At 38.0% G+C, this 10,969-nt stretch overlaps 1 protein-coding gene and 2 long non-coding RNA genes across 4 annotated transcripts; 1 reads left to right on the top strand and 2 right to left on the bottom strand.

Annotated features, from left to right (window-relative positions):
• Positions 1-1,640: 1,640 nt before the first annotated feature.
• On the bottom strand, positions 1,641-8,136 carry LOC131321667 (uncharacterized protein At5g19025-like). Of its 2 annotated transcripts, XM_058352553.1 has the most exons (3): positions 7,246-8,070; positions 5,751-5,816; positions 1,641-1,928 (listed from the first exon to the last, which is right to left on the bottom strand). In XM_058352553.1, the coding sequence occupies exons 1-3, from the start codon at positions 7,959-7,961 to the stop codon at positions 1,892-1,894; spliced, it is 819 nt and encodes a 272-aa protein (XP_058208536.1). In that variant the 5' UTR covers positions 7,962-8,070; the 3' UTR covers positions 1,641-1,891. The 2 variants fall into 2 exon arrangements, with proteins under 2 accessions (XP_058208536.1, XP_058208537.1); XM_058352554.1 differs by lacking the exon at positions 5,751-5,816 and having other exon boundaries at positions 7,246-8,136.
• LOC131321669 (uncharacterized) lies at positions 2,319-3,002 on the top strand. Its single transcript, XR_009198600.1, has 2 exons — positions 2,319-2,628; positions 2,820-3,002. It is a non-coding gene; the product is annotated as an uncharacterized LOC131321669 (long non-coding RNA).
• On the bottom strand, positions 3,221-5,744 carry LOC131321670 (uncharacterized). Its single transcript, XR_009198601.1, has 2 exons — positions 3,404-5,744; positions 3,221-3,283 (listed from the first exon to the last, which is right to left on the bottom strand). It is a non-coding gene; the product is annotated as an uncharacterized LOC131321670 (long non-coding RNA).
• Positions 8,137-10,969: the final 2,833 nt, after the last annotated feature.

Raw genomic sequence — 10,969 nt, 5'->3', positions numbered from 1 at the left:
TGTGCACAGATTTTGTTGTGGGGCCCACCACGGGTCCCACACAAATCATCCGAGCCGTGCATTAAATGTAAAACATTTTTTCAAGGGCCTCCGTAAAAAATAAGCTCAATCCGATACCTATAGGTGCTTCATCCAACCATCTAACTTTTCATTCAGATTTTCGGATAATGAAAAGTTATATGGTTGGATCGAGCACCTATAGGTATCGGATTGAGCTTATTTTTTAAGTGAGCCCTTGAAAAAATGTTTTACATTTAATAAACGGTTCGGATGATTTGTGTGGGACCCGTGGTGGGCCCCACAACAAAATCTGTGCACAATCTGTGCACAGATTGCTGTGTGGGTAGACTCTCTGTTGTAAATTTTAGTTTTGGATTATGATTAGATTTCGGGAACCGTTTAAATTATTTTTTTTTTACAAGAGAGAACCGTTTGAATATTACTCATGTGTTGAATAGTACTGTTGAGGGTATAATGAGAATCCAAAAAAAGATCATCTGAAGGAGATTTTTGAATTTCGTATTCTCCAATTTATTTTTTATAATGAATATTTCCAATGAATGGCCTAACACCCAAAAGCGAAAAAATAAATTTGCATAATCAATTATTTGATTCTGGATCTTTCGACTGGTGTTCAAGTTCAATTCCAAATAGTCAAATCAGATGAAAATAGTCTAGCAGGACTCCTGATATCCCAATTCCCAAACATCTCAAAAATAATGTTCTAGGGACAAATAATCGGAAATCGTAAAAGCATCTGCACCAGTATCTTTAAATTTTGAACCGAGTTAGAGAGCAAAAAGCTACTTTATTACTTTAGCTACTCATTTTTAAAATTTCTACTGCATCACTCTCGATATTAAAATTATCTCATTAAAAATATTATTTTTGTATTTCAATCACACTCCAGTACTGAAGGAACAAAAAAAAAAAAGAAGGGGAAAATACTCTTTAACATATGAACAGTGGCACGTTAAAGAACACGAGGTACTATTCCATTTTCAAATGTTGGCAAGGGAGAAGCGAGTCTGGTGCTGGGAATTTTTTGGAGTTTTGCTCGCCACCGTGGCGAAAAGACGAGAATAACAAGTTTAGCGTGGATGCTCTAATCCCTTTAAATTCAAAGAAACAATATTGACCTATGCATAAATCAGAAACGCCCAAAACACCCTGAAATAGCCCATAAATGAGAACTTGTTTTTTGACAGTACAGTTTTTGATTAGATCAGTTTGTTTGAATTGTAATTATACCAAATAAAATCAACGCAGTTTCGGGCATTTTCAAAACCTTTGCAACACGCCCTAAACTCCACCAGTGCATGATTAACTAGTTCGTCATTGCTGCTTCCCAACCATCACAAGGATAAAATGAAGAGTTACCTCGAGCGGTAAGAGAGGCAACAGATTGGTGCCTAACAAACAAAAGTCTCTAGTTTGACTCCTACTAAAAGTAAGATCGTTTCGGGGCACCTTCCGCAAGTGAAAACTTGTGCAAAATACCTGTGTAAGGGGAGTCCCTAAGTTTGCATTTGGTGGAATCGGTCCCGATCAAAGAAAATGTTAAAATACCCACACCAGTGATGTCCATCCATTGCCTAGCATCAGTAAACAAGCCTTGTGCATATGAAAGCAGAAAACAATAAACAACTTTGTAATTCATATAATTTATTGGCATCTATAATCTGGTATCCACCCAGGAAAGAGAATCTCCTATGACAGAATGTGCATACAAGGACAATTGTTTAAGACACGAAGATCAAATGAATCTTCCTAAATTTGCACAAGTTTCCTGGAAGAAAGAACGTCCACAAATTGAAAGGTTGTAAATGATATAATAGTAAAAGGAGAAACATAAGTACGTGGTCCCTGCTGATGGAGCCATCATGAACAATCAGCGATAGTCTCCTCCTCCATTTAGAGCCAGGCCCCTGTGAAAAAGAGTGCACTCGGTGTGTGAAAATCCTGGAAGAGAGCATATCAACATGGTGCATATGGAGGATTGATAGTTTCTGAATTATTTTTTGAACGGCGATAGTTTCTGAAATTTATATATACGACCCACAAAGAAATTCAACAAGTACAGCAATAACATGTATGCCTTGGCTAGACAATTCTCCATTCCTACAATTACCTAAATGAGCAGAACACACCGTTTGGATTAAGGAGGGATGCGCTAACTGACAAGTCTTATAAGAGCAATAAACACTACAACCTTTTTCGTTCAACTTCAACTAAAGAGGAGCCACAATGATAAATACAATTCACAAGTTCCAAGAGCAGTGTCTCTCTCTTTTCAAACAGACCAGCAGGTTATGTATCAAACTTGTCATCAAAACTACATCTCCAAAACAAAACCAACGGCAATTTGTGGGCTCACACCTCCATCCAAGTACGTTTTCTAAGAAGCATGGAAACTTCCAGGAAGTATCCAAACTCCCCTAAGGTTGAAACACTGTTGAACATGCACCTCACACATCTTAGTATAGTCATGCATCAAACTTGTCATCAAACTACATCTCCAAAACAAAACCAACAGCAACTTGTGGGCTCACACCTCCATCCAAGTACTTTTTCCTAAGAAGCATGGAAACTTCCAGGAAGTATCCAAACTCCCCTAAGGTTGAAACAGTGTTGAACATGCACCTCACACATCTTAGTATAGTCATGTATCAAACTTGTCATCAAAACTACATCTCCAAAACAAAACCAACGGCAACTTGTGGGCTCACACCTCCATCCAAGTACGTTTTCCAGGAAGTATCCAAACTCCCCTAAGGTTGAAACACTGTTGAACATGCACCTCACACATCTTAGTATAGTCATAACTTAAACATCTGAAGCACCCGAGAAGCAGAAATCCAATAAGGTAGTTTGCTGGTGCCAAATGCTGACACTCATCAGACACTTCCCAATATGTCAGAAGCTTGTTGAAATAGTTCCTATTACTTATTCGTTCTATTTCTTTATGCCGGACACAGTGAGGACACTTGAGGGAACGTTTGTCCATCACTGGTAGACACATGAAACAAATTACGAGTTTGAAAAAAAAAAAACCCATAAATCCAATCATGGAAATTAGAACACTTTACTTTCACGCCTATTATCCCTTCTCTGTTCCCAGTTCTTTTAGTCTTATGAATTTAAATCTTAATACTCCTAGAACTTCAGATTTGTCGATGAAAAAAATTTTAGAAGTTAGTACTGGGTTATTCCTTTCATATTTCTTTTATAGTATGTATGTATCCCGTATCCATATGCATATCCGTGCTTCTTAGCCAAACACCTAACTTGCAAATATCCAAAACAACACTCAAAGCACACCAATTATAGTATGTAGTATACATGAAAATGATTTCTTACTATTTGTATCCCATATCCGTATCCGTGCTTCTTAGCCAAACACGTAACTTGCAACTATCCAAGACACCACTAAAAGCAAGCAAATGATCCACGTACACATTACCCAATTATTTCAGAGCCCATATTACCAAATACCGAAGTGTCTTCACTACTCATACATATGCCATTTCTTTCCTATGTCCTTCACATTTTATAACTTCACCACAGAAATGTGCATCCATCCTTTCCCTTTCGTGTCCTAGGGGAAATTGACATTATCAGCCAAAATTGCCAGTGGAACTCAATTAAGTCAAGCTACAAAACACCAAGACTTTGTAACAGAAAAGATACATGCCAACCACTTGTGATTGGACCTAACCTAAACCAGTCAATGCTTGGATCCAAAGTGTCGTAAGGCCAAAAATGAAGTAAAACCGAAAAAGAGACAAAAGGAATCAGGATTGGTTCAAGATTTTATTCGTCAAACATACTTATCAAATTCAGATTCAAGTCATTTATCATAATTCTATTTTTGACATGGATTAACATCTTTAAAAGTTGTACTCCCCCCGTCCCTTGGTGTCAGTCGCCTATTCCATTTTGGGATGTCCCAAAATATTCGTCCTCTTTAAAAAGTCAAGCTAAAAATATCTGAATTTTCAAAGACTAACCCTAAAAAAATGATTAAAGGTATTCTTCAAAGAGATAATCAGAGCATGTCTCCAAAAAAGTGGGAACGCCCAAAAGGGACCAACACTAAGAGACGAAAGGAGTAAACCATAAGAAATATACCTACAAGAAACGCAAGGAGTAGGTGTTAAGAACATACTGTTTAGATAATTAAGCAAAACACAAGGTATCCCCTTCAAACAAAAATACAAATTATAGAGAACCGTAAAAAAAACACCACACAGTGCCTCCTACAGAATGCAACGCCTCACATCAACTGTAATACATCATCTGAATTTGATCATGCTCGACGGGGCAACAAAATCTTCTTTAATTCTGGAGTTCTATAGCCCCTATGTTTGCTCAACCATCAACCTTTCATATGAAACATTTGTAATAAGCGGATAACTAATGAACTTATACTCCACCCCATTAATAGAGAAAGACCTAAGATTTCATGGACTTAATGTGCACAAGGTGATAAGGGCAATATATCCAATTGACACTTCCACAACCCATCCTTCAACAGTAACAAAATCTAGTTCAAGTCCCTGGTGAGTAGCCTTAAAATAGTAGGCTTATCCCAAACCTTCAAGAAGTCAATGACTATGATGTTCAATTGCAACATCCTCATGTGTTTTCCCCATGTTCAGAATGAAAATGATGGTCAATTTGAGCTCCAAGTCAAAAACCACCGATTGGGATAATTTTTTATTGATCACATCGTGGGCATACAAAACCGGAGAGCAATCAAAACTAAGTATTGAGTTGGGTTCAGCGTGAGGCTCAGAAGCATCAGGGATCGATTCGGAGTTACAAGCTATATATCAAATTTAGCAAAATAATACTTGTAAAAGAAGCGAATAGGTAAATTAGAAAGAATTCCACTTCATGATTTGGTTTAGGAGTTCTTGCATAGTTGCATGTACCTAAGTAAAACTGCTACTAAATGACAAGACAGCAAAACGCACAAACATTGATACGGAGTAAACCTTTTGAGCTAAAATACCAAAAGAGACATGCAAAAAAACCCAAAAAATAAAAACAACTCAAGTGACTGATTCCTGCTCAGATTGACCAATATTAGATACCGTACTCTGCCAAGTGCACCAGAGGTCAATTATGTTATTGTGGGTTGTTTATCTAGGAAATGCTTCCCTAGTAATTCAAGATTGCGTACAAATCCAATACCTAATGATTTAAATCCAGCATTAATCATAACCAATCATATAACCATGAAAACAGAATAACCAGTAAACTAATGATGTTTACCAAACCTATTACTATTATCTAACTAGAAAATCAATCAGGTCTCTTGCCTCAGTGTGAAATTGCAGGAAAATTACTTCTCATAAAAGTCGAGCTAGATAAACTACAAAAAGTATTTGGTTTACAATAGAAAATAAAAATCTACCACAATATTAAGTAACTTTAGCTGTTCTTAAATGCATTAATAACAAGTAAAAACCACTACACTATTAACACTCGGGGCCAACGTGCATATTACTTAGTTCTTGGAGTTAACAACCAAAAGGTTAAAAACAAAACCCAGGACAGAAAACTAAACCAGTATAGACATGTGTAAACCGTCCTCTTCAATTCAGATTTGAGATATTAGCTCTTTTAGGTTGTTATTGTATCTCCCTGGTATGCCTCTTTTATTTATATGCATCCCTTGTTTTTATACAAATTGTTTACTCATAAAAAAAATTAACGAATTAGTGGTTTCTGCTCAGATTTACCATATCTGACACCTCACTCTGCAACAAAGGTCCAGAACTTGTTGAGGAAAACCATTATGGGGCAACCTAGTCATCGAAAACTAGAAAGAAAAAACTCGTTACTCACGATAGCTTTCCTAGTTGCATAAATGAAGGCTAGGACCTCCGAATGCTTCCCTGGTGAGTCATGAGCCCATAGATATTGGAAAATTCCACTAAATCAAGATATGATTTGGTTCCAGTATCAATCATACGACAACCGATCACATAGAAGTACAAAACTACATAAGAAAATATGAGGTTGAATATGCTCAATCTGCTATAAACTTAACGGGTAGCATCAAACCCCCTACATGATTACAGAAATCAATTCATCTCAATGATTAGTAAAATCTATACTCGATCATTCATTAATCAGGGGCGGACTCACATTGGGTCTAGGAGCGACCCCACCCCAAACACACAAACTGCATACTATATTACTCTGACATATCAGAGTATGCGAAACTTTCTCATTTACCCTCCTACAAAAGTACAAAAACATTACCCTTACTAAATCATGCCAGACCATCTTTATGCTTGCAATTTTCCAAAAGTGAAACTGCAATGTACTCCTTTGGAATACGAGTTCCCACAAAATCCCTTTCTTATGTTTCAAACAATCTAATATACCATCCCCTCCACTCTCCCATTTTCCTCTTTATCCGTAAGTAAACCTATCATGGAAACAAGCATATATTCCAAGTACTCCAGTTCTCAACCTTCATGTGATCCACGACATGAGCAGAGCATAAAATCATAAAAGGGAAGGGGGCCTTTGGGAGCCCCATTACTGGATTAAAAAATTGTGCATTTTCCAATCGTGGGGGATTTGGGAGCTAATTACAAAATCCATTTTGTTGAAATGCATTTCGAAAACTAAACTGGAAAATGCAGAATCCAAAAATCACAGAGCTTTTTGGATTCTGATTATACTTTCACTCACAAAACCCTTTTGTAAAGTCTATTATGCACATATTATTCAAATACTTCTACAGATTATTACAATATAGTTCAAAAATTGATAATCTACAATCCAGAATCTAAAAAATTATTTGGCTCTCAAATACCCCCTAAAAAGGTCATATTTTTAACGTAACTCATATAGAAAGAGCTACGCAATCAAATTCAATAGATGAAACCAAATTGCAAGGAATCAAAATTCCAAGGAACAAAATCGAGCAACTCGTCATCAAAGAGCTTAGAGCAGTCAAAATTACAACGTAACCCATCATGAAAGAGCTATTTTTTTTCTTCTAATAACTGAGGTGTCCGGGCTCAGACTAATCTTGGGACCAATCCCACCATCCCCTAGCAACTAAGACCAATTCCACCGTTCACTAGAAACTAATCGTGAAACAGCTCGGGCCAGCTTACGCGTATCCCAACTAATCTTGGGACCAATCCCACCGTCCACTAGCAACTAATAGCGATATAAAAAAAAAAAAATTGCAAGGAATAAAATCAAGGAACTCACTTCTTGTGCTTCCGCCCGCGTTTCGTGCCCCACCCCTCGAGCTTCGCGATCGGGCACCCGCACTTGGCCCGGAACAGCAGCACGGCCCGCCCGTTGGGCGGCGCCATCTTCCTCAGCTCAGCCCTCAGGCACTCATAATCCGGGTTCCCCTCACTCCCCCCCTTCCACGGCAGCTCGTCGATCTCCCTCACCGCCCTCGACCCCCCGGCCGACGATCTCAAACACTCCTCCGTCTGCAACTGCAGGTCAAACTCCATCGCCTTTTTAAGCCCTTTGCACCTGGGGTTTTGGCACTTTCTGGATCGAAACCCGCAGCAGATCTCGAAGGAGAGGATGGAGGCGAGAAAGAAGAGGGAGAAGCCGAGGAAGTAGAGGACGGAGGGGGAGGAGAGAGAGAGGGAGGGGAGTGGGGGGAGGAGAGAGAGGGAGTGGAAGATGTAGGAGAAGTAGGAGGTGAGGAGGAAGGTGCCGGAGAAGAGGACGAGGACGAGGATGAGGAGGTCTAGGGTTAGGAACGGGGAGTGTTGATTGCATAGGGAGGGGGAGGAGTAATTAGGGTTAGGGTTTGATGAGGGGTTGGAGGGTTTTTTGTGGGGGGGGGACGGGGTGGGTTTGGAGAGAGAGAGGGAGGAGGACGAGGAGGGAGGGGACATCGCGGTGGTGGCGGTGGCGGTGAGGGTGAGGGAGGAGAGAAGGTGGAGAGGGTGAAGGCGCATGTTAGTGAGGGTGTGGGGTTTGGGGTGTTAAGGGAGGGTTGGAGTATTAAAAGGGAGGTTAAAAAATTGAAGGTTGGGGTTTCAGGTGTAATCTTGGGGAGGGAAGAGGAGATGGGGTGTGCACGTTAGCCACATGAAAGATGGTAATGGCGTATGTTAGTCATTTTCTTTAAGTATTTTTAAAGTGTCTAGGCCACCTCATATATACTCTCTCCGTTTCAAATCTTTAGACTTTTTCAATATTGGTGCCGTTTTATAACTCTTATATCTTCTAATTATGTATCTCCAAAAATATACAATATGAATCTTATTTGATAATTCTCAATTAAATCTATAATACAAAATTTTCAAAAATATCATAAATTTGGAGATATAAGAGTTTAAAGAACGACGCGTATATCGAAAAAGTCCAAAGATTTTGAGACAGAGGGAGTACATCGATGAGGGTGAGGGGCATTCCGCTTTCTTTTTAAAAAAAATGAAATTTCAAACTCAAATATAATAAATAAAAAAAATAATTTTTAATTTTGTTTGCACTGTTTAAAAGATCTTAAAGAGATCTATCAAACAAAATCCACATTAGTAGAAAAATTATTTATGTAAACACATGATTTTTGAGTTTAAAATTTCATTCCTTTTCTAAAAGTTCTTTTTAGAGCAAACTGAAAAGGCACCGCCTCTAAAAAGTTTTATTGTAGCTTAAAGACTTTAGAAAAGTTGTTCGCTAAATGAACATTTAGTTGATGTAAAAGTTCGCGGCCACGATGCAAAAATTTGCGGTCACGATGTCAAAGTTCACGGCCAAGACGTAAAAGTTCGCAGCCATGATGCAATAGTTTGCAATCACGATGTAAAAGTTTGCGGCCACAGCGTAAAAGTTCGCGGCCACAACGTAAAAGTTCGTGGCCACGATGCAATAGTTTGTTGTCACGACATAAACGTTTACTACCAATACGTAAAAGTTCGCGGTCACGATACAATAGTTTGCAACCATGATGCAATATTTTGCGGCCACAATAGTTTGCATCCACGATTCAATAGTTTGCGGTCAGGATTAAAAGTTCACGGCCACGATTTCAAAGCGCGGCTATGATGCGATAGTTTGCGTTCACGACATAAAAGTTTCGTAACCACAATGCAATAGTTTGCGGCCACGAATACGATGTCAAAGTTTGTACTTACGATGCAAAAGTTTGAGCTATGATGTAAAAGTTGGCGGCTAGAATAACTGTTAAGGTAAAACTTGAAAAATCTGTTGCAGTACTCTATATGAGATTAGATTATTATTCTTCAAAATGGAAGTGAGGTAAAGTACACATTTGATGACAAAATTTCGAAGTATATGAAAGGAGATGCTTAAAAGAGAGGTCTTCAAACGTGACCCCTTCAAATATTCTTTTATCAAACGAGACTAGCTACTTTGTCGAAGTAAGCTATCGCTCTTCAAATTAAAGGGTGAGATAATACTTGAGAAAATTTATTAAAGTATGCAAAATATACTACTAAAATCTTAAATTTCTTTTAAGTCTTCGGTGTTTAAAAAGTCCTTTTACGATGCCCCTAGACTAGTGTACCAATAAAATTTATCCTTCAAATAATTATTTATCCTTCATATAGTTTTCATGTTCAAATTTGAAGATTCTGCTTAAGATGCTTTGTCGTTCAAAGTTCAGATACCCTCTCTCTCTTGGAGGGACCGTAGCGATTTTAAAACTTATTTCATCCCGAGCTTGAAAATTCGACCTAGTTCAGGTTGTAAGGCTTGACGTGTAGAATCTCTAAAAAAATGTTAAAAGGTTGACATCGATAACTTAGTGACAAAATTAAATTGTTCTTGAAGAAAGTGAATAACCAATATGATTCAAGACAAAACTTAATAAATATCATTCGATCATGTTGTTACAGGTATCCAATCGACTTTGATTTTTATGCAAGGAGATATTCTGTCTGTCGAGCTCTACAACATAAATAGTTTTTTTTTTGGTAAGCTACAACATAAATAAATATTTCAAACTCTACAACATAAATAGTTTGAATCAATATTTCGAAGTTTACATGAATCCCATCTGTACTGAAAAAAAATCTTCAAATGGTTAATCTTTTCTCCTTTTACGGTGAATTATTTCCTGTCCGTATTTCATGATAATAACGTCCAACGTGTCCTTCACAGATTGTGGACATTCACTGGCATGTAGGCAAGTCGCATTTGTCATTGTTGAGTGTGCTACGGTTGTTTTTTATCCGGAGATGTATTACGGATTTATCAGTGTTTTGTTTCGGGTGCTTTTATCTCCTTGTGTCGTATTGTCTTGTATCTCTGTAATTTGATTGTTTTGGATTTTCTATTCATTAATGGCAATGAAATTGATCTCCTCCTAAAACAAAAAAGAGTTGAATAACACCGACCAATTCCATCAGGTGACTCGTCACATAATCATTTTTGTGATATGATCCTTCAATAATTTTAAAAATTATTAAGGCAGGTATGAATGCCTACAGGAATGTACATTTATCTATCTAGTTATCAAGATAAGTGATGATGTGATGCCTCCATTGGACTGGACGAGTCATTTTCTTTCCATAATTGGGGTGATCTATCATTCATTCATGAGCTCATAGTGGCTGCATTGGATTCATTATTATCTACAGAAAAAAAATCTACAACTGCTCCATCAACCTAAAACATTTCAGCAATCTTGTAGGAAAATCAGCTTTTTAGGTTATCTTTTTTCCTTTTATTGTAGGAGTATCATTTTTTTAGATTTCTATATGTTGAGCCCTTCTCTCTCTCTCTCTCTCTCTCTCTCTCTCTCTCTCTCTCTCTCTCTCTCATGTATTCTCACCCAGGGCCAGCCCTAGAGCAAGGCCACCGCATACGGCCTCCAATTTTGGGCCCTTTTCTTAGAGAAGTATAGTATATAATTTGTTCATATTACAAGAGAAGACTCTTTGTTGGCTCAGACAAGGCGATATCACTCGACATGGAACGTCTGAGTTCGAGTCCTGCA

The sequence above is a fragment of the Rhododendron vialii genome, chromosome 4a (genome assembly GCF_030253575.1).
Source record: "Rhododendron vialii isolate Sample 1 chromosome 4a, ASM3025357v1".
Classification (NCBI taxonomy): domain Eukaryota; kingdom Viridiplantae; phylum Streptophyta; class Magnoliopsida; order Ericales; family Ericaceae; genus Rhododendron; species Rhododendron vialii.
The sequence above is the reverse complement of the archived record's forward strand: the minus strand, read 5'-3'. Positions and strand labels throughout refer to the sequence as shown.